General features: G+C 40.1%; 1 protein-coding gene across 6 annotated transcripts in view; it reads right to left on the bottom strand.

Annotated features, from left to right (window-relative positions):
• Positions 1-14,306: 14,306 nt before the first annotated feature.
• Positions 14,307-23,846, bottom strand: part of ST3GAL5 (ST3 beta-galactoside alpha-2,3-sialyltransferase 5) — a 48,639-nt gene continuing 39,099 nt past the window's right edge. For all 6 annotated transcript variants that reach the window (XM_039541433.1, XM_039541429.1, XM_039541428.1 and 3 more), the window contains 2 exons: positions 21,011-21,169; positions 14,307-16,959 (listed from right to left, as the gene is read on the bottom strand). In XM_039541433.1, coding sequence (XP_039397367.1) covers positions 16,696-16,959; positions 21,011-21,169 — 423 coding nt within the window. In that variant the 3' untranslated portion in view covers positions 14,307-16,695. The remainder of the gene's footprint in view (positions 16,960-21,010; positions 21,170-23,846) is intronic.

Genomic DNA, 23,846 nt, shown 5'->3' on the forward strand with positions numbered 1-23,846 from the left:
GGCTAGGCATGCATATCTTATTTCCTTACTAACTATTACCCATCTTCTGTTAATGTTTTGCCATTAGCACCATTGTTTATGCCTAATGTTTCTTTTCCTGGCACCTGTATTTCAACATTTCTTATTTCTGATTAAAGGTACATACAACATTTCTTTAATCCATTCTTATTTTTATAATATAATTCATTCTACTTTCACAATCCCTCCTTTTGGTCAAGCTCACGCCATGACCAAAATTTTACCGGGTTCCACATATTAACCGTTCTTTATCTCTTTGTTCATCAGCAATATTCAAAATTATCATATTAGCACTCTGTTCTGGGGCAGTCACCTGAGTGGCATGCCTTACGCAATTTTGGGTACAACAGGAGACTAACTGAAAACATACAAAAATTATTAGGATTCTAAACAGGATAGTCAGGGCTCCCTGAAACAACCAGTTTCCTATGCCAGAGAAATTGAACAGGTTACTTAGCCACTTCCATAAAGAACTCGGCTCTTCATGGGGAAGATATGCGATTTGTTCTAAGTGGCTAGCGTGATCTATTACCTCATTGGTATTGTCAGGTATAAACACACAACATTGTTTTCCAGTGAGAGCACAGGTCCCTCCTTTGGCCGCCAGCACTATGTACAATGCCTGACGGTTTTGGAGGCCACCTGTCGGATTGCCCCTGTTTCTTTGGCCAGGGCTCTTAAACTTTCTCCAGTTTTATTTGCCATTATTTTAACTACTTCTTTTAACCTCAGGAGCCTTTTTTTGCCTGATGTATTACTCCCCCAAGTGGGTTAAAGGAACTGCCAATAGTCTCTTCCCAGGTGTCATTACTGTTCCATATTGTGTTAAACGGACAAGGTCCTCCAGTGAGGTCTGGGGAATTGAGTGGGATAGCCAGGACAGGAACATCAGTTTGAGAGTGGGCTGGGATGTGGCTGCAGACCCAGCATTTAGAAATATTAAGGGTCTGAGCTACCCACACTTGCTGCTGGATAAAAGAATTGTCATTGTGGACTCCCCAGACCTTCAGACACCAACAGCCGAGGAACAGGCACCACCAGAGGCGCATGTTGGAGGCAGGGCCCTTCTGGTTCTGACAACCTCAACTGAGGGAACTGTAGTCACAGTTTTATGTCCACCAGGCAGCAGGCGCTAGGCTCACTACTGCTTTTTCTTGGGCCTTGCTTTAGGTAGTCGTCTGCTTCTGGCAACTCTTACGAGAACGTAGATTGTAAGGTATTGCAGGCTGTTCCTCTACGTCATCTTCTGGAGTCAAAATTGACTCTGCGTGGTCCTGAGGTGATGATTGGTTCACTGGGGGTGGTGCATTCTTACACGGCAAAGCATGTATCCATGCTGTGGATGCCAGAAAGTTTAACAGCCGTCTGGGTAGTAAGCAGTGCCTGATGATTCTTTGATAATCTTTAAGTCTTTTTGCTTCTTTCCTTGACTCTGGCTATAACAATGGCCTTCACACCTTATCTTTTCCTGATGCATTCATTCCTCATTCACACAAACAGATTGAGAATACAAACAGTAGTATTTTATATCGAGCAAAAAAGGCATTGCAAATTAAACCTTGCTAAGTTTTACAATTAATAACCAAGACAAAATCCATCAACCTCATGAAGAAACTTGCACAAATACAGACGGATATCATCTTCCTTTCCAAATGTAAACGGATGGACATCATACCTAATGGACTAAAGGTAAAAAATCCACTGCTATCTACATACTACACAGACCACAGTGAGAGATTATGCCATACTCTAAGAAACTGAGGAACCACCTGATCAGCATACTATACAGCAAACAGGAAAACATCAAAAAAGAGCTCTCCAACCTAGAGACTCTCATCAATAACCAAACTTCCATACAAACGGACTTCACTAAAATAAGACAGGAGATCTACATCACCCACTTCACCTCTCTAAAAAGGAAAAAGGACTGTAAGCTGTCTAAACTCCTACCTGCCACATGGGGCCACAACCGTGATACCCCTAACCCACCCAACAATATCGTCAATCTATCCAGCCACACACTCAGCCCAGAAGAACAGTCTGTCCTATCTCGGGGACTCTCTTTCTGCCCTGCCACCCCCACCAACATGATACAGTTCTGCGGCGATCTGGAAGCCTACTTTCGCCGTCTCCGACTCAAAGAATACTTCCAGGACAACACTGAACAGCGCACTGATACACAGTTACCCTCCCACCAACAGCACAAGAAGAACTACTCCACATGGACTCCTCTTGAGGGTCGAAATGACAGTTTGGACCTATACATTGAATGCTTCCGCCGACGTGCACAGGCAGAAATTGTGGAAAAACAACATCGCTTGCCTCACAACCTAAGTCGTGCAGAACGCAATGCCATCCACAGCCTCAGAAACCATCCTGACATTATAATCAAAGAGGCTGATAAAGGAGGTGCTGTTGTCATCATGAACAGGTCTGACTACCAAAAGGAGGCCATCAGACAACTCTCCAATACCAAATTTTACAAGCTACTTCCTCAGATCCCACTGAGGAATACACTAGAAACTGCACCATCTACTCAGGACACTCCTGCACTAACACCGAACAAATCAACATACCCTTAGAACCTCAACCAGGGTTATTCTATCTACTACCTAAGATCCACAAACCTGGTAATCCTGGACGCCCATCATCTCTGGCATTGGAACTCTCACTGAAGGACTGTCTGGATATGTGGACTCCTACTCAGACCCTATGTTACCAGCACTCCCAGCTATCTCCGTGACACCACTGATTTCCTGAGGAAACTACAATGCATTGGTGACCTTCCAGAGAACACCATCCTAGCCACCATGGATGTAGAGGCTCTCTACACAAACATCCCACACACTGATGGAATACAAGCTGTCAGGAACAGTATCCCTGATGATGCCACAGCACAACTGGTTGCTGAGCTCTGTGCCTTTATCCTCACACACAACTATTTCAAATTTAATGACAATATATATCTCCAGATCAGTGGCACCGCTATGGGCACCCGCATGGCCCCACAATATGCCAATATTTTTATGGCTGACCTGGAACAACGCTTCCTCAGCTCCTGTCCACTCACGCCCCTTCTCTACCTACGCTACATTGATGACATCTTCATCATCTGGACCCATGGGAAGGAGACTCTAGAAAAATTCCACCATGATTTCAACAGCTTCCACCCTCCATCAACCTCAGCCTGGACCTATCTACACGGAGGTCCACTTCCTAGACACCACGGTGCAAATAAGTGGTGGTCACATTAACACCACCCTATACCGAAAACCTACCGACCGCTATGCCTACCTTCATGCCTCCAGCTTCCATCCCGGGCACACCACAAGATCCATTGTCTACAGCCAAGCACTGAGGTACAACCGTATCTGCTCTAACCCCGCAGACAGAGACCAACACTTAGAAAATCTCCACCAAGCATTCTCAAAACTACAGTACCCACATGAGGAAATAAGGAAACAGATCAACAGAGCCAGATGTGTACCCAGAAGCCTCCTACTGCAAGACAAGCCTAAGAAAGAAACCAACAGGACTCCACTGGCCATCACATACAGTCCCCAGCTCAAACCCCTCCACCGCATCATCAGGGATCTACAACCCATCCTGGACAATGATCCCACACTTTCACAGGCCTTGGGTGGCAGGCCAGTCCTCGCCCACAGACAACCTGCCAACCTGAAGCATATTCTCACCAGCAACTGCACACCGCACCATAGTAACTCTAGCTCAGGAACCAACCCATGCAACAAACCTCGATGCCAACTCTGCCCACATATCTACACCAGCAACACCATCACAGGACCTAACCAGATCAGCCACACCATCACCGGTTCATTCACCTGCACGTCCACCAATGTAATATATGCCATCATATGCCAGCAATGCCCCTCTGCTATGTACATCGGCCAAACTGGACAGTCTCTAAGGAAAAGGATAAATGGACACAAATCAGACATTAGGAATGGCAATATTCAAAAACCTGTAGGAGAACACTTCAACCTCCCTGGCCACACAATAGCAGATTTTAAGGTGGCCATCCTCCAGCAAAAAAACTTTAGGACCAGACTCCAGAGAGAAACTGCTGAGCTCCAATTCATTTGCAAATTTAACACCATCAGTTTAGGACTAAACAAAGACTGTGAATGGCTTGCCAATTACAGAACCAGTTTCTCCTCCCTTGGTTTTCACACCTCAGCTGCTGGAACAGGGCCCCATCCTCCCTGATTGATCTAACCTCGTTATCTCTAGCCTGCTTCTTGCTTGCTTATATATACACACCTGCCCCTGGAAATTTCCACTGCTTGCATCCGAAGAAGTGGGTATTCACCCACGAAAGCTCATGCTGCAAAACATCTGTTAGTCTATAAGGTGCCACAGGATTCTTTGCTGCTTCTACAAGACAATTTACATTGAGACCCAGGCCTTCAATGTTTCTCTAATTTACTTAACATAGACACAATAGAGAATCCTGTCTCTTACTACCTAAATCTTAAAGAGTTAGAGAGGGCCCAATTTGTAATGCATATGGGAAAACAGAATCTTATAGTCCCAGAGGGTCATTTCTTTCTGCTATTCAAAAAGGGTGGCTAGCAGGATGAAATCAAATTATACTTTAATTCTTATGGGACATTATAAAATCCTGCTCCTACATATCCCCCTTTTGACACTAAGATTATTAATCACCAGTGTCACTTCTTATTTAGTCCACATAATAGAAAATACTGGGAGGTGATTTGGGCCTGTGGCTTTAGCTTTGCATACATTTGTTTTATCCACCAGCACATTTTAAACATTTGAATTAAACACACACAATTTAAAACTAAAACCAATTAGGGGTAGTAACAGTATGCTAGTAGTTGTGGGAGACCATCCAGAAAATGTTATACCAATGGTAAGCTGTTATGTCTTTCTGCAGTGGCAATTCTTAACATGTCCCCATTTGCATGTATAATATTAATGGTTCTGTTTCCCACATTGTTTTGTTTGTTTGTTTTTTGTTTCTGTTACCTTTTTACACAGATAATTGGTAACTGTTTGCCATTCAATGCCAAGACTGATCGAGAACTCAGCTAAATCAGTGCTTACAGTAAGCTGAGACTTTTTGGTTGTGGCAAATAGTAAATGTGATTATTGGTAAACACAGTACTTACATTACATGTACATTTGTCTACTGGTGGGTTGCTAACACTTATCCTTTTAAAACACTTCTTTCCAATAATTAACACACACATTGCCTGTTATACAATACTTTGGCCTAATTATTAATTTTATCCCACATACAGGATCCTAGTGAGATGTCTTTACTAGAGGGCTTTGGAGCAACAGGCATGGATAAGCATACCCACTTTTGAGGAGTCCACTTGGTACAACCTCTAGTGTCCAATAGTTTCCCTTCCTCCCCAGCCCACTGGCTTGAGGTCTGAGGTAGCCAGAAGGATCCCAGGTGCAATCTGTGGAGTGGGCTAACTTTCCATATCTTTGCTTCCAGAGCCTGTTGGTGTGCAATTTTAACAACAATTTCTTCACTTAACAAATTTTGTCTTACCGTACTGGAGACATACTGCATCCAGTTATATTGATAGGTATTAAACAATTATCTTTTCTTTTGCTTTAACAGATGTATCAAAACCTTAATTTTTTTTATATTACCCAAAACATTTTATGTTCTAAATATCTGCATTTCAGTACATTTCATAGCTATTGCAGTATGTTTTTTTAACTTTCATTTGTTTTTGTAATAGGTTGTTCTGTAGCTGGTATTAGCTTTTTCTGATTTTCTGAAAGACAAAAAATATTTTTCTACCCCTTTCAGGGTGGCATTGATTGTCGCTTAAAAGGTTCCTTTCTTTTACAAATACCCTTGCTGATTGCAGGCAAAACAGAGGAATTACCCCCATATTTTCCTGTGGTTTTTTTTTTTAATAGGCAGGCCAGGTTTTAATGGCTTCTACTTTTTAAGGGTTATGGGGAAATTATTCCACTGTTTAGTTATTAAATTCATGAGGTGGTGTACCTCAAGTTTTTCTTCTTATATAGCAGACCAAGTTTGTAATGTTTTTCCTGCTGTGTTAAGCTTTAAGTTTATTCACAGGTAATAGCTGAGAAGCATCATTACCATATTACCTTAAAGGATTTTTCCAAAAATCATACATACTATACGTTGTTACATGGGTACTTACTAACATTACATTTATTTCAATGTTTAATATTAACAATAACATTAGCGTCAAATCTATTAAAGATATCTTGTTATACCATGTTGTTGTTTTTTTATTTAGGCAATTTCTTTTGTGCTGGCAGTTTTCACCTTACTTTATCAGTTAGGTAATTTGCATCAACACAGGCTTGGCTTTTGGATTCAAAGCCATCAGCAGAGCTCAGAGACTCTGTCTTAAAAGGGACACAATCAACTTTCACCAGAGTTTTGATTTCTTTCCACTTTCAACTCCTGCTTACAAAACACACAGAGATCTGAAAAAGAAAACAGTCTATTGCGGCTCTTTTTGGAGCCCTAATAGGATTTTAATTCAGTAGCATATTTCATTTGTATTTCTTTTACCCCTTTTTACAATATACACTGCACATGTCCTAGGGAAAAAGCACATTCCTTCTATACTACAACTTTTTTTTTTTAAACATTAGCCATATCAATTTTTACATATGATGTAACTGTTTCTTTTTTCTTACAGAGTTTTCATGTACCCTTATCAAAAGTGACAGTCTGATTACACAGAGCCATTTTAAGGCTCAATGCTTTTAACATTGCTTCTTTTTGTTTTATGCACCTCACCTCTGCTGTTGCTTCAGAGGGGCACTGTTAAATTTTTTTTTTTTAATTCTTTCACTACAGCTCTTATCTGCTATTGTTACAAAAAAAACCCAACCAAACAAACAAAAAGACTCCAGAATCTCTCCCTATTCTCCTGATTTTGACTGCCCTATTGCAGCCATGACTTGGTTTTTATTTAAAAAAAAAAAACATTTTAAATTGTATAAAGAATCAAGTTACCCCTTAAGGGTTAAATGCTAAATCCCAAAGCCAAACAGCACTAATTACCTGTGTCTTGCAAAAAGGTCTGTCAGTTTTGCAACTTTGAATTAAGAGTCAAATGAATTTTTAGTGGCATTAAAAACAAAAACAAAACCAATTTATCTTATACCTACAAAACAGGAGTTTTACAAACCGGATGTGCTGGTTTAGATTCTAAGAACTTTACATATTTTCACAGACAAATAGATACATACACATTTTCTTTTCCTTAACATTCCTTTGCACTGCTTTGTTTTTACATAGCTGTATATATATTTGGATTATTTACAGGCATTCTTTTGGAAAAGGGCCCATTTTCCCTTCAGAATGGCTGCAAAGAAACCAAGAATTCTCTCTCTTTAACATGGTCCTTTTTAACATTTTCACAAAGTTAAACTGCTTAATTCTCTCCAGCCTCTGTAGAGTTAACTTTTCACTCTCTTTCCTTAAATCACTTGTTTATCTCCCAAAATAACACCTTTATCACCTCAGATTTCACCATTTTAAGTATTGTTCCAGGGGTTCATGCCTGCACTTACTGCTTTTCTTACTCCTTACACTATGCCCTTAGGGCTTCCAACCTGTTTTTCAGTTTCTTTATCTGTTGCTTGCCTGCTTTTCTGGGCCTGATCCTGCTTTTTTTCCAATGAACCGTCTGTGAGTGATATTGTGGTCACTTCACAATTTTGAAATAAATGTTTAAGGAAAGGGACCAGGAAGGGTGGGGGATAGTTGAGGAACCCACCTTCTTTGCTCAATTGGTAGTGGAGCTCTAAAGAATCAGTTTTTGAGGCAGACAACGAAGGGGAACAGAACAAGGGGCTTTTTGTCCTTTTTACAATGAGATGGGAGTATTAAGGGGGTTGGATCGATCCGGGGTGGAGGGGTTTTTTTTGTTTTGTTTTGTTTTTGAGAACGGGGTAAAGGAGAGCGCTTGGTCTGGTGGTGGGAGAGGAGGCTTTTAATAAAGCTTTTAACTTATTATTTGAATATTTGAGAGAGGCGAGTTTTGATTTTGTCCAGCTACGATTTGCCTCTTCCCACCACTGAATGAAACAATTAACCTCTTCTTTAGCCAATTTAGTTTTAGGTTGGCCGAGTTTGTCATTTAAGACGTCCACTCGGTCTTTGTTCCAAGATTTTAACAGTGGCCACTGAGTTTTGGGATCCCCCTGAGTTAGCCTAGACCATTTTTCCAGAAATTTACAGGAGTCCGGACCCTTCTTATAGGAGTCTGGACCCATCCTAAATATATAAAATGAGCCAGCGTTCGTTTAGGGAACTGTCCTGACTTAGACGTCTGGTTACCCATACAGGAGGACTTCACACACCAATCGCACAAGAAGGAAATTCGGGTTAGGAGCCCACAGGCTACTGCCTCAATCGCCCTTGCTTTCACACCAGGGCTTTTACCCAAGTGCAGTGCGGCTGCGATTGTGCAGATTCCACTCACTCAGACCGCAGGGACAGGAACCCCTTGGTCGGCCGATCCCTGGACGGAGATGGCACCCAGACTCAAACACTCCACAGGAGGACAGATGGACACAGAGACAGGACAGTCCTCAGTCCGGACAAAACACAGAAATAATTACCTGACCAGATTCCTGATGTCAGATCCCGGGATCCCTACCAGAACAGAGTGGGAACCAACAGGTTCAATGGCGTAGACTTCACTGTGGTCGTGCACCTTTCCGTTCTGGTGGAGGACCGCTCGGGCCAAATGCCCAGGTGCCGGCTGCCATGGTCATCCTACAAAAACAGTCAGGAATCACACAGCCCCAGTGAAGACGATTGCCATCTCTGTGGAACCTCCAAATTGTCAAAGTTAGACTCAGGACTCACAGTTTGTCAGACCACTCTGTTTTATTAGCACAGCGCTCTGCTAATGACACCCAGATAATGTGAGCACCATGCAAGACACAAACTATCTTATTTATACAGATAAAAGGGTGAGAACTTAACAAGATAACAAAGGAAGCAGAATCAGATAAGTTTACCTGGGCTAGGCATGCATATCTTATTTCCTTACTAACTATTACCCATCTTCTGTTAATGTTTTGCCATTAGCACCATTGTTTATGCCTAATGTTTCTTTTCCTGGCACCTGTATTTCAACATTTCTTATTTCTGCTTAAAGGTACATACAACATTTCTTTAATCCATTCTTATTTTTACAATATAATTCATTCTACTTTCACAATATACAGTTAATGCCAATTCAACGTTTTATTGAAAACAGTCCTTATCAAACAAACCTGATTTCACTTGGATGAGATTATAACTTTGATTAAGGTACCTGCACAGAGATAACATACTTCATGTCAGGCATTGGACTTCGTACCATGCCACATTCTGATTTAAAAAGCGGCACTAAACAGTATCTACAGAGCACATATTAAACGGATTAAGAGCTGCTCACTGACAGATCTCAAAAAAGTAGTTAACAGGGAATCATCATGGAAGGAGGACGTTTCTAATGGAATTCCGAAGGCACCGATACTAGGCCTGACACTATTAAACATTTTCATCAGTGATCTGGAAGTAAATATAAAATCACCGCTGATAGTATTTGTGGATGACCAAGATTGCTTGAATAGTAAATGAGGAGAACAGGGCAGTCATGCATAGTAATCTTGATCACATAGTAAGCTTGGTCCATTCGAAGAAAGTTAGTTTTGATACAGCCAAATGCAAATGAAACATCTAGGAACAAGAAATGCAGGACATATCTACAGAACAGGGCTTTCAAGGCGGCAGTTCCATGACTCTGAAAAGGATATAGGGGGTCACAGTGGAGAAGCAACTGAACATGAGCTCCCAGTGCAATGCTGTAACATAAACAATGTATAAACAGGGATGTAGCGAGCGGGAATAGGGAGGGGATTTTATATGGTATCAGTGAGATCAATACTGGAATACTGCATGAAGTTCTGGTGTTCTCGTTTTAAAAAGAATACTGAAAAAATGGAAAAGGTGCAGAAAAGAGCCACAAAAATTATTCAAGGGTTGGAGAAAATGTCTTACAGTGAGAGACTTAAAAAGCTCAATCTCTTTAGGTTATCAAAAAGACAGAGGTGACTTGATTATAATATAGGTGCCTTCACGCAGAGAAAATACCAGGTGCTGAAGTGCTCTTTAATCTACCAGACAAAGGCATAACAAGAACCAATGGCTGAAAGCTGAAGCCAGACAAATCCAAATAGAAATTAAGCACAAATTTCTAAACTACTGTGATTGGCAATTGGAACAAATTCCCAAGGAAAGCGGTAGAGTCTCCTTCTCTTGATGTCTGCACATTAAGACTGGATGCCTTTCTGGAAGATATCCTTTAGTCAAACAAGTTACTGGGTTAAATTACGGGAGTAACTGGTTGAATTTAATGGCCTATGACATGCAGGAGATCAGACTAGATTACAGAATAGTCCCTTCTGGCCTTGAATTCTATGAATCCATACAATGTCATAGTCTCTGCACTGCATTTTCCCCACTTTGAGTCTCCTAGTTCAATGCACAAGTACAAACAGTTTGTCCATAGAACTTTTCAGGACAGTGGCCAAAGCAGTAGGTAATAGCCACATGCCTATTATGCAAGCAAGGAAAAGAATGTGTTGATCCAGCTTTTGCAATGCTGATCTGTAGCCCACTTCCTCTCTTGCCCCCAGCCCTACTTAAATAACAGTGGCAAGTTACATTATATAGAGATATTGGTATTAGACCTGCTCACACTACAACATTCTTAACAGCAGGTACTCAGTGCAGGCAGGAGGTCGTATTTGGCACTCACTTTTGATTCCCAATAAATCCCGAAGTTGTGAAGCACATCTTCCACTCAGACTGGATCTCAGCTGGGAGAAAAACCATGCTCTTCCCAGTTACACAGTGTGTGAACTCTCCAGAGTTTCTTCAAGTTTGTTTTCTCGACCACTTGATTCTCTCCCCTTTGACATTTGTACAAAGCACAGGTAAGACCTCATCTGGAATACTATTTACAATGCTGGTCACCCACGTTGAAGAATGCTGAATTCAAACTGGAATAGGTGAAGGAAGTGCTACTAGGAAGATCAAGATAATGGAGAACATAGCAATGAGTAGAGACTAAAAGAACTTGGCTTGTTTAGCCTAGCAAAAAACATAGGCTAACAGGGGATACAAGGACGCTCAGTAAATAGATTGGAGGTAAACAGCAGCATGGGAGAAAAGCTATTTAAGCTAAAGGGCAATGTTGGCGCAATGGATGTAAAGTAACAATTATTAAATTTAGGCTGGAAATTAGGTTTTTAGCCATCAGGAGTGGAAGTCTGGAACACAATTATAAAATGGGGTTACCTGTGGTAGCAGGGCACTGGACTAGATGACCCTTGCAGGGCTTTTCCAGTCCTATGTCCTTTTAACATGCCTGCAAGAAACATAACAGCCATGGGCTTTGGAACACTGCATCAACACTACAGACCTGTTATACCACAGGTTTATCTCCATCACAGGCCAGGAAATTAGAACAGGGCTGAATTTGATCCTCCCTCTGGAGTATAATGCAGTAAAGAAATAGGCTAAAATTGCTCCCCTTCTAAAAGGGCACAGATGAGCCTGCTCGTGAAGGGTGAGGGCGCTTGGGTAAGTGCATACATGCATTATTCCTTGAAATATGTTTTTTGCTTTTCCTTTCCCTCAAACCTCACCTCCCTCCCCGTCACCAAGCCCCCTTTGTTTCCCATTTAAAAATGGCACCTGGCCCACCTCCAAATTAAGACAAAGGCATTGACTCTGCTTTGCTTTACCGATATAATGTTAGAAAATAACAGGTTAGGGAACCAGTTCTAAGAAGAGTTGTATGGCAATCCTGTTACACAACCCACATCAGAACAGTGTCCTGTGCTCAGCCAGAGGTAACCCACAAAGGTAGAGTCAGCATCCACTTTTCCTTTCTTTGAGTGCTCATTTTCCTTTCTTTGGCTTGCGTGGCTAGGTGTGGTGCTGCTCCATCAACATCAGCAGCAACCTGGCATTCCCCCCCTTCACTATACACACACATCAGCATTCAGTTAGCACGTGAGAATTGTGTTGAGCTCAAGAGGGTCCATGCTTCTGTCACAGAAATGATGGCAAAGCACCGCAGGGCACTGAGGGCATTTTCAAAAAACAATGCGAAAATTATGAGATGTGGAAAGTATTATGGGATGAAGAAAGTGGCATGGTGTGAACTTGACCCCTATCTCTAAGAAATCCTGAGACAAATCACGGCTATTCTACAAAGTATTCAAAAATATCACAAAAGACATTGTGCCAGACAGTGGCATGAGGCACACTAGGCTACCTACTTGTGTTGCACCTAACTTTACACCAATACAAACACTCCCGGTAAGTATGCACCGCACCGAAGCCAACAGCCAAGCATGCACACACCTGAGCAACATACAAACTCTGATGACTGTTCACAGATGTTACTTATGCCAACCAAACTTCATAGTATAGACACAGCCTTAGTTACACAGAAACCCAGGCTTATGCTCTCCTAGATAGTCAGAGTCACTCTCTGGCAAAAAGAGAGCAGAAGGGTAAGGTTCTGGAAAGTCAACCTTAAGGAAGAGATCCCACTGCTTATGGAACCAGAGATGCATGCAAGAATCCCTGCTGCTGGTGGGAGAGAGGAAGGATGCTACCTGACCACATCTGTGTAGTCTCTGTTGTCACCTCTGAAAGAGGAATAGGTTTCAAGCAACCTCCCTGCCTCACCTTGCTGAAGGACACAAGGCCTGGTGACAAAAGCCACCTCATGCTGCTTTTCTGTGCAGGTCTCCCCTTTCTATGTCAGTGGTTTCCTCTGTTACCTCTTATTCAAGACCAGGCTGCCGCACTAAAGTCCAAGTTACTACCCAGCACCCACTGGCAGAAGAGGTTGGTCTACATTCAGTCTCTATATACATCTCCAAGTACCACAAGACTGGGTCACAATCCCATTTGAATACCGTTGGGTTACAGATCTTTCATGGAGACTAACAGTGCTTTGTAGAACATTCTCACTCTGTATTTACACTACTCCATTTGCCTGTATTTTACATACATCAGCATTTTACATGTTCTTAGCACTGTACAAACTAATCATAAGTAACACTACCATACAAAAATCCCAAGCTGGAATTGGCTTGCCTCCAGTTACATGCAGGATTCCTGTACACCCACAGCAATGAAATTGATACTCTGCATACACAAAATTGTAAAAATCTGTGAAAGCAAATTGGAATTGGCAACCTCTTTCAAGCCAAATAATTGAGCTGTTCCTAGGTGTGTCTCTTGTGCTATCTTCTAAATAACCCCCCAAATATGAACTAAACTCAGAATTACTTTAAAGATTTTTTTAATAAAATATATTTTTGAATGGGCAAACTAGTGCCCTCTTTAAAAAAGTAGTTTAGAGTAGATTACAGGTCTAAATACTTTAAGATTGAATAGATCATCTCGTATATCATATTTTGCCTTTTTCAGGTGACAGATGCTGCACGGTAACAACCTACCACCATTAAAAGTTGAAAAATTAACAAAGTTCTAGACACCAAAGTAAAAATATATCCAGTAACAATGAAAAAAGCATACAGACTGCACGGATACTGAATATGCATCTGTGCCTCCTCCCACCTATAATGCTATTATAAAAGGCAAATTCGAATGTGTTTCTTTATCTTCATTTACAAATTCTTTAAATCTCACTACAAGTACTTTTAATGTAAACACATTTATAACACTAAGGACAATGCTGTAATGAAGACAAATATATTCTCATCTACATTAGCCTCAAGAAGCTGGAGAGCACATTGGCTGTGAGTAGGGGACCAATTCTCATGTACACCAAGGAGATCCAAGAATAACCCTCATGAAATTAATGAAATTAAACTAGCATAAGTGAAAGGAAATAAGGCACTATTCCATAAGTTCTCCTCTTGCTAGATGGCATGGGATCTAATGTCAACTATTGAACTGGACCAGTGAACTCTCTAGCTATATATTCTGTATTTTTCAGTAAGAATTATATGTTGTGACCTGTGAAACTACATAAATAGAAAGTGGTTCCATCTGTTTATTGCTTTTCACAGCCTGAATTCCATTGTTGTTTCAGTAATGGTCAAGTCTATATAGGAGTATTCCACATATTTACTAATACAGAGAAAAAAGTTTTTTCACACCTGACAAAGTTGGTTGGACGACAGTTTAAGCCCACATGAAAGCATCTTGTAGAGCTGATGATAAATGGAAAACCTCAAAGGACGTTACTGATTGCTTTAATAATACTTTCATTCTATTTAGTTCACATTTTCATATTCTTAAGTCATAACAGTGTGAAGTCCTGGTGAACTAACAGTTGATGTACAACAAAATGTTTAACAGCACTTTGAAAGACTTCAGTGTACTACTGTCCATATGCACATTTTGAACTTTCCCAAACCCTTTAATATTTCAGTAATATTGAATGGAGTTAAGGTAGCTTGCTTTCATCTTAACTATAAGGGGATAATAATCAACATGTTATATTAAACGAAACATTAGCTGTAAAAACTCTTTACATATCAGTAATTTTTCAAGTAAACAGTTTGATCTATACTTAAAAGCATACAAAAAACATGGACTAGAAATTTATTGCTGTTACAAAAATTAGTTTGTTCCAAGTTACGAGGAGAAAGTTAGGTTAATATTATTGCTGTTGCACAAATGGAGCCCTGAACACACAGAGCGTGATTTCTAATCATTTGCTTTAGGGGATGTGTGGGTGCTTAGGAAAGATCAGGCTCATAGCCACTATTTTTAGTGTTACACTTTGTAAACTGGCACCGTTTTATTGTCTCACAACCATAGCCAGTGCAACTTCTGCGTTCATACACAATTATCCATTAGATCTACTCTTCATGGCAAGTACGAATATTATATGCCATTCCCACATCCTATTTTCTTGATGCAATTTAACCTGATGCTAATTTAAAAAATATGCCTAGTGTATCTTACTATATGATAAGGAACGAATAGGAAGGTTTGTCACCTGGAAAGTCAAAGTGATTCCTGTAATTCATATAATTATATTTCACCTGTTCACGTCTATTAACTTTCTGATACCATTTCATATTCAAATAAACCATTTTTCACTCGCTCTGAGTAACAGACAGCACTCAAAAGCAAGCAATCCAATAACCACAACTGTGTTATTTGCAAAATAAAACGAAACAGTTCAGACTTGCTCACAAATCTACAATCCCGCTTTCTTTCAATTGCATTGATTTCCGGTCATTAGAAAGTACATTTATACAGGAATTTTTAAAAGCAATCTGCACTTAGAAGACATTGTACAGTGCTAGCAGATCATACTACTTCCTCAAAGGCAAATTCTTCTTCATAAGTTATTTGCGCACACAATTGCCAGTTTATTAGGTGGTCTGCAAAGCAAACAATTCCACTCTCATCCTTCCAATTAAGAAGCATACACCATATTCACAAGATAAAAGGGCCACTATCAACTTAAACTATATTTGAGTCTGAATCTTTACTTTACATAGTACTGTTGCAAGTTAATACCTACTGTACCATGAAGGAGATTAAGTAAAATCTTTCCCTTCTTTTACTTTGTCTGTAGTAAGTTTCACTCCGACTACTACATAGTAAGTTTCCATTTTGTTTGTGGGTCTTTCACTCAGCAGCAAGGACTAAAACCTTTTTATAAAATAGCAAAAGGGACAGTGTAGCCCCAAACACTACTTTTTAACTCCCTCCCTAAAAAGGACTGGAATTCATGTTGATGCTGTTCCTGTAACAGTGACGCTTAAACTTTTTTGTGACCCAACCACATTATGACCAGGTGTTTTGGAGCCAGGAATGGGAAAGAGAAGAGTTTGGGATCAGGTTAGATATCTACTGTAGGCTAAATCTGGTTATAACATGGTCAGGCCCAAATGTGTCAAGCGTTTAAGTAGCCAACATTCTAATCCTAAAGCATTCACACCGGTCAATGATTTAAATACCAGGCATGATTAGATGTGGCATTAATGAACTTACTGTTCAGCTCCACTGCCACATCAGTTTTACCCTTTCCTGCTCCCTGCCCCTTCACCCCCACAAAAATAGGTATCAGCACAGAAAGGGAGTAGCCTAAATATCTGTGGAAGGTTATACAAGTGGATGATCTACCACAAAGACTAGTGAACCTGCAAGCAACAAAGCAAATTCACTTAGAAACACACACCTTTGCTTTTCTTTGTATGCACAGAGGAATTATGTACTGACAAATGGACCCACAAAGGCAACACCACTTCACTGGGAACAATTCTTCTCCCCCCAGATTAGGCAACACACACCTAGGTTCATGAGTGCCCTTCATGTATAAAACCCTTAAATTTTGTTTTCCTTCAGATAGCTTAAAACATGACATTTTAAATTAATCTCTCTAAATGCAAAACTGTATTGATTATCCCACAAAAATGTGCAAGGTAAAAACCTGGACTCAAAATAAATTAAAAAAAATACAACGAATTCAACTTGACATTAAAAAGCAACAGAAATACAAAGAAGAGAGATTCTTCAAAGTCTTTGTGGGATGAGAGCACTGAAAGGGCCATTGCTAGCAAGGCTGCAGGAACCTCTAATCCAGTCTGTGCTCTCAATTCCAGTCATTAGCTTGGTTTTTTGCAGAATTCACACCGTATTCCTCCACTGAGATCTTTCACAATCCCTTCTTTGATCAGTTTTTGTAGGAATTTTGTTTCAGTTGTCACATTATGCATAGTTTGTCCTTCCATTGCGGCCATGCAGAGATTGTCATAGTAGTGCAAAGGTGTATTGGGTTGACGGAGGTCATATCCAAATCCTGCTAAACTCACTTCATCACATAAATGTGTGGCCAGAACAACTGCAGTGACCCCAATTGTGGGAACATTCTGAAAAGAAAAATAAACATTTACAATACAACATCTCTCTCCTTTATCAGTTTTCACAGTCATAGAAATGTAGGGGTGGAAGGGACCTCTAGAGGTCACGTAGACCATCACCCTGCACTGAGGCAAGACCAAGTATAGCTAGACCATCCCTGCCGTGTTTGTTTAACTTATTCTTAAAAACCTCCAATGACAGGGATACCAAAACCTCCCTTGGAAGCCTCTTCCAGTACTTATTTATCCTTATAGTTAGAAAAATTTTCTAACATCTAACCTAAATCTTGTTTGCTGCAGCTGAAGTCAACTACTTTTTGTATGGACATTGAAAACAACTGATCACTGTCCTCTTTAAAACAGTCCTCTATAACAGCTCTTTACAACATGTTTGAAGACTTCTTTTCTCAAGAATAAACATGCCCCCCCCTTTTCTTTAACCTTCCTCATAGATCAGGTTTTCAAACTTTGTATCATTTTTGTTGATCCATTCTGGACTCTCACCAATTTGTCCACCTCTTTCTTACAGTGTAGTGCCCAGAACTGAACATAGAACTCGAGCTGAGTACTCACCAATACTAAATAGAGTGGGACAATTACCCCCTGTGCCTGACATACTACGATCCATAAGACATCCCAGAACGATATCAGCCTTTTTAGCACTGCATCACATTTGCATCAAACAGTTGACTCATACTCAATATGAGAACTACTATAATCCTCAGATCTTTTTATGCAGTTCTACCACCTACCCAGTTATTCCCCATTTTGTAGTTGTGCATTTATTTTTTTTCCATCCTAGGAGTAGTAATTTGCACTTGTCTTTATTGAATTTAATCTTATTGATCTTAGACCACTTTTCCAATTTGTCGAGATCTTTCTGAATTCTAATCCTGTCCTCTAAAGTGCTAGCAACTCCTCCCCATCTTGGTGTCATCCACAAATTTTAGATGCACATTCTCTACTCCATTATCCAAGTCATCAGTGAAAATACTGAACAGTACAAGGCCCAGTGTAGGCCTTGCATCAACAATGAAAGAAAACAGAAGTTAATGAATGAAGCATGAATCCACAACTTAAATGTATACTCCAAATTAAAAAACATATTAAGAGAATCAAAAAAGTGCCACTATGGCTAAACAACAAAGTAAAAGAAGCAGAGAGAGGCAAAACGGCATCCTTTAAAAAAGTGGAAGTTAAATCCTAGTGAGGAAAACAGAAAGGAGCATAAATTCTGGCAAATGAGGTGAAAAAAATATAATTAGGAAGGCTAAAAAAGAATTTGAACAGCTAGCCAATGACTCAAAAAGTAATAGCAAAAAAAAATGTAAGTACATCAGAAACAGGAAGCCTGCTAAACAACCAGTGGGACCAATGGACGATTGAGATGCTAAAGGAGCACTCAAGGATGATAAGGCCATTGCAGAGAAACTAAACGAATTCTTTGCATCGGTCTTCATGGCTAAGGACGTGAGGGAAATTCCCAAACCTGAGCCATTCTTTTTAAGTGACAGATCTGAGGAACTGTCCCACCCAGACTGAGGTGTCATTAGAGGAGGTTTTGGAACAAATTGATAAACCAAACAGTAATAAGTCATCAGGACCAGATGGTATTCACCCAAGAGTTCTGAAGGAACTCAAATGTGAAATTGCAGAACTACTAACTGTAATCTGTAACCTATCATTTCAATCAGCTTCTGTACCAAATGACTGGAGGATAGCTAATGTGACACCAATTTTTAAAAAAGACTCCAAAGGTGATCCCAGCAATTACAGGCCGGTAAACCTGACTTCAATACCGGGCAAACTGGTTGAAACTATAGTAAAATTGTCAGACACATAGATGAACATAAATTTGTTGGGGAAGAGTCAACATGGCTTTGGAAAGGGAAATCATGCCTCACCAGTCTACTAGAATTCTTTGAAGGGGGTCAACAAGCATGTGGACAAGGGAGATCCAGTGGATTATAGTGTACTTAGATTTTCAGAAAGCCCTTGACAAGGTCCCTCACCAAAGGCTCTTAAGCAAAGTAAGCTATCATGGGATAAGAGGGAAGGTCCTCTCATGGATTGGTAACTGGTTAAAAGATAAGAAATGAAGGGTAGGAATAAATGGTCAGTTTTCAGAATGGACAGCAGTAAATAGTGGCATCTCCCAGGGGTCTGTACTGGGCCCAGTCCTATTCAACTTATTCATAAATAATCTGGAAAAAGGGGTAACCAGGAGGTGGCAAAATTTGCAGATGATACAAAACTACTCAAGATAGTTAAGTCCCAGGCAAACTGTGAAGAGCTACAAAAGGGTCTCTCAAAACTGGGTGACTGGGAAACAAAATAGCAGATGAAATCCAATGTTGATAAATGTAAAGTAAAGCACATTGGAAAACATAATCCTAACTATACATATACAATGATGTGGTCTAAATTAGCTGTTACCACTCAAGAAAGATCTTGGAGTCATTGTGGATAGTTCTCTGAAAATATCCAATGTGCGTTGGCAATCAAAAAAGCTAACAGAATGTTGGGCATTATTAGGAAAGGGATAGATAATAAGACAGAAAATATCATATTGCCGTTATAGTAATCCATGGTACGCTCACATTTTGAATATTGCATACAGATGTGGTCCCCTCATTTCAAAAAGATATACTGAAACTGGAAAAGTTACAGAAATGGTCAACAAAAATTATTAGCGGTATGGAACGGCTTCCGTATGGAGGAGAGATTAGTAAAACTGGGACTTTTCAGCTTGGAAAAGAGACGACTAAAGAGGGATACGATTGAGGTCTATAAAATCATGACTGGTGTGGGGAAAGTAAATAAGGAAGTGTTAGTTACTCGTCATAACACAAGAACTGGGGGTCACCAAATGAAATCAATAGGCAGCAGGGTTAAAACAAACGAAAGTATTTCTTCACACAACACAAGGTCAAGCTGTGGAACTTTTTGCCAGAGTATGTTGTGAAGACCAAGACTGTAACAGGGTTCAAAAAAGAACTAGATAAATTCATGGAGGATAGGGTCCATGAATGGCTATTAGCCAGGATGGGGAGGGATAGCGTCCCCAGCTTTTGTTTGCCAGAAGCTGGGAATGAACAACAGGGAATGGATCACTTGATGATCACCTGTTCTATTCATTCCCTCGGGGGCACCTGGCAATGGCCACTGTCGGAAGACAGGATACTGGGCTAGATGGACCTTTGGTCTGACCCAGTATGACCGTTCTTATGTTCTATAGCTCCCACTCCAGCTTTACAGCTGACCATTGATAGCTACTTTGAGTATAGGCTTTCAATCAGCTGTGCACCCAGCTTATAGTAATTTCATCGAGCCCATATTTTCCTACTTTGCTTATGAGAATGTGATGTGTCACAAGCCTTGCTAAAAATCAACATATATCACATCTACAGCTTCTCCCATATCAACAAAGCCAGTTATCCTGCCAAGGAAGGATATTAGGTTGAGGTTTGGCGTGATGTGTTCTTGATAAATCCATGCTTATTACTTATTAACCTACTATCCTCCAGCCGCTTACAAATTGATTGCTTAATAACTGCTATTTTAAGAACTCACCTATTTTTACAGTGTAGGCATATTCTTAAGCAAAATCCTCCTCAGCAAAAAAAGGGACATACAAATGATTCAAAAGCCTTACATTCTTAATGCTTAAACGCAGTGCATGGCCTACCACATGTACATGGTATTGAGAAGGCCTGCATCCTTAATGCATTTCACAGAAGTACTTCTTTTTAAAACTTTGGGGTATTGGGAAAAAAAAAAATCACATGCAGGTCACCTTACGTGAACAAAAACAAGCCTAACCCCTAACTTAAAACTTTTTCTATAATTAATGAGAACGGTGAACCCCACTATTTTACAAATATCTAAGAGAAAATGTTAAAGAAAATACAAATAGTGTTTGAGAAGAGAAGACTTTACGACTGAGAAATTGCACAGAGACTACACTGAAAAGTCCAAACTCTTCTTTATTTGATCTTGTTGTATTAGATTTCGAAGGAGTTAAATGTATCTATCCAGCACCTTTCAAAAAAGATCTCACCTTCTCCCAGCCCCAGAATTTAGATCGAGGCTCAGGGTACTGTAGTATATCCAAGGCAGTCTCTTTAATGATGATCGGATTTAAAATACGAAACTGTTTTGGTGTTACAGGAATTTTCTCAGCCACCTGCTTCCAAAAAAATAGTCGCACCCATAGTGGCTAAAGAGAAAAAAAAAATCAATTAAACACAGGGAAACAAATACTTTGACATGGCAGATTGATACTGGGGCATAGCATGTAACTCAATACTATTAAAACATAAGATTGTCCAAATCTCATCAGAAATTATTTATGGCAAAGACTTACTAGGACGTTGATGTATAATTCCCAAATGCCTGACTTCTTTTAAACAAATAATACTTCAGTTGAGAGAAAGAGAAAATGCAATTCTTTATCTGTTTAGTTCATTTACTTTGAACATGTGACTGCACTTCCATGGACAGTCACTCACGCATCCACCCACCCCTCTTGCCTCTATTTGGGCTTCTCCACAGCAACACAGTAGAGAAAGCATTTGAAAAGAGAGGAAAAACTTGATCAAAATTCCACAACAGTTGGCTGAGTGACTTGCAAACAGGTGTAGGACCTGAAACTATTTTACTCACATGTTCAAATTAACTGTATTTCTAGCTGACTGTACATTTAAAGACAAGTGTTGTAGGCTGGAAGGAGAGAAGAGCAATGAGACTCAGCGGGCCCGATTCTGATCTCATGCCAGAATGTTAAAGAAGTCAATGGAGATGCACTGGTGCTAAACTGGTGAAAGATCAGAATCAGGCTCATTTTATGTTTCTCTCCATAAATTGTGTCATAGTGAGCAAATAAGAAAAGTGATGCAAGAAGAGGGTGCCATTTCTGTACACTGGGCACATTCTTTCCCAAAAAATCCCTATGAAAAATATTTGTTATATCTATTGCTATAATATGACTTCTCTTCTGATATTACAAAAATACAGGGACTTTTCATTATTAGAATAGATATAACTTACTTCAAGGTCCCAGAGACACAGACAAAGTTTTCATCTCGAGGCCAAAGGACCAAAAACATCAAGACACTTGATCAAGGCTTTGGATAGGTTAAGAGACTACTTACACTTGATCTTAGCTCACAGAGCCAAGACTTTAAGCCCAGAAAAAGACACTAGAGCCACCAAAGTCAGTCAAATATCCGGTTCAGATCAGAGAGTGCATTCAACAGTTGTTAACATAATGCTGCTATGTGAAATTGTGCAATTTTTTCTGAAAGGTATGCTTGTGTTCTATAAAACTACACATTGCTTGGGCCCAATAGATCACTCAGTGATAGTTCCTCAAAGTTCCACAAATGTAATGTTTGTCTGTTAACTCTAAAAATCAATAATCATTCAGTGTAATATCACCAATATTTAAATTCAAAGGATAATTTAAGGATAACTTCTTCATTAGTGTCACTTGTATTATATATAAAGCATTTTTTTTTTTTAAAGAGCAGAACATACAATGCTGAGCACGGTAATAAAACAGCATATTCTACCTAAATGCATGCGGTAATAGGTAGTCGTGGTCAATTCTGTCTAAAAGCCTTCGATAAACTAGTTCAGGTAGCAAAACAATAGAATTTAACCTTCCTTTGCATTATCTGTAATATTATGTGCACAAACTGCTAAATATCTCAGTTTTCTATTAAATATATCACTAATGAATAATTTATGGGATTTCATGTTTGCATGATAATTCTAATCAATAAAATACAATACTTCAGGTGTCTCTTGCATATAAATCTATTTCTTTAAATATACATTAAGCAACTAAATGAATCTTCACAAAGAAATTGAAAGGCAGTAATCAACACCAGCTAATACCAACTAGTGACATTTTTATTTAATTATATCTATTACACATAACACAAACACCCCTAAATGAGAATGATGTGGTTTAGCAATTAAGGAAGGGGACTGGCAGTCAGCAGGGGCGGCTCTAGACACCAGCGCGCCAAGCAGGCGCTTGGGGCGGCCGTTTCCCGGGGGGGCGGCATTTGGCTCCGGTGGAGCTCCCGCCGGCATGCCTGCGGCAAGTCCACCGGAGCCCGGGACGAGCGGACCTGCCGCAGGCATGACTGCGGCGGGTCCCGTCTTCCCGCGGCTCCGGTTGAGCTCCCGCAGTCATGCCTGCGGCAGGTCCGCTCGTCCCGGGCTCCGGTGGACCTGCCGCAGGCATGCCGGCAGGAGCTCAACCGGAGCCGCGGGAAGAGGGGACCCGCCGCGGGACCGGGGAAGGGCGGCGCAGCGCTCCGCGCTGCTTGGGGCTGCCTACTTTCTAGAGCCGCCCCTGGCAGTCAGAACATCTGGTTTCTGTTCCTGGCTCTACAACCTTAACCAAGTCACTTAACCCAAATACAAAATGAATTATACTTTATTGAGCACATCAGGCATTTTGATGTTTAGTGTGTGTAAAGGATCAAGACACTTGGATGAAAGGCATCAGTGTGAGCATACAGTATTACTTCTATGTACTAACATGAACAATAACTAGAAGTACTGCAACAAATAGATTGCTCGCAAGGTGGATAAAAAAGAACGAAAATTTGATTTATTTTAATTCAACTTTTTTTTTAGAAGATATATTTCAAATTTAATTTGAAATTATGCTATATTAAGGCCTAAATTTATTAAAATATATTACAATAATTTAAATATCAAAATAGTATTCAAACAGTATATGTCTGCTGCCAGAAAAGTTAAACCACTGAACTAATTGAAGTCATTGGCTATGAACCTAGAACCAGCGTTTGAAGTGTTACACCAGCTTTAGACAGACCTAGCCCCTTCTGCAGGTGCAAAGAAAATATTTTCTTCAC

This window comes from Mauremys reevesii, linkage group 5 (assembly GCF_016161935.1).
Source record: "Mauremys reevesii isolate NIE-2019 linkage group 5, ASM1616193v1, whole genome shotgun sequence".
NCBI classification, from domain to species: domain Eukaryota; kingdom Metazoa; phylum Chordata; order Testudines; family Geoemydidae; genus Mauremys; species Mauremys reevesii.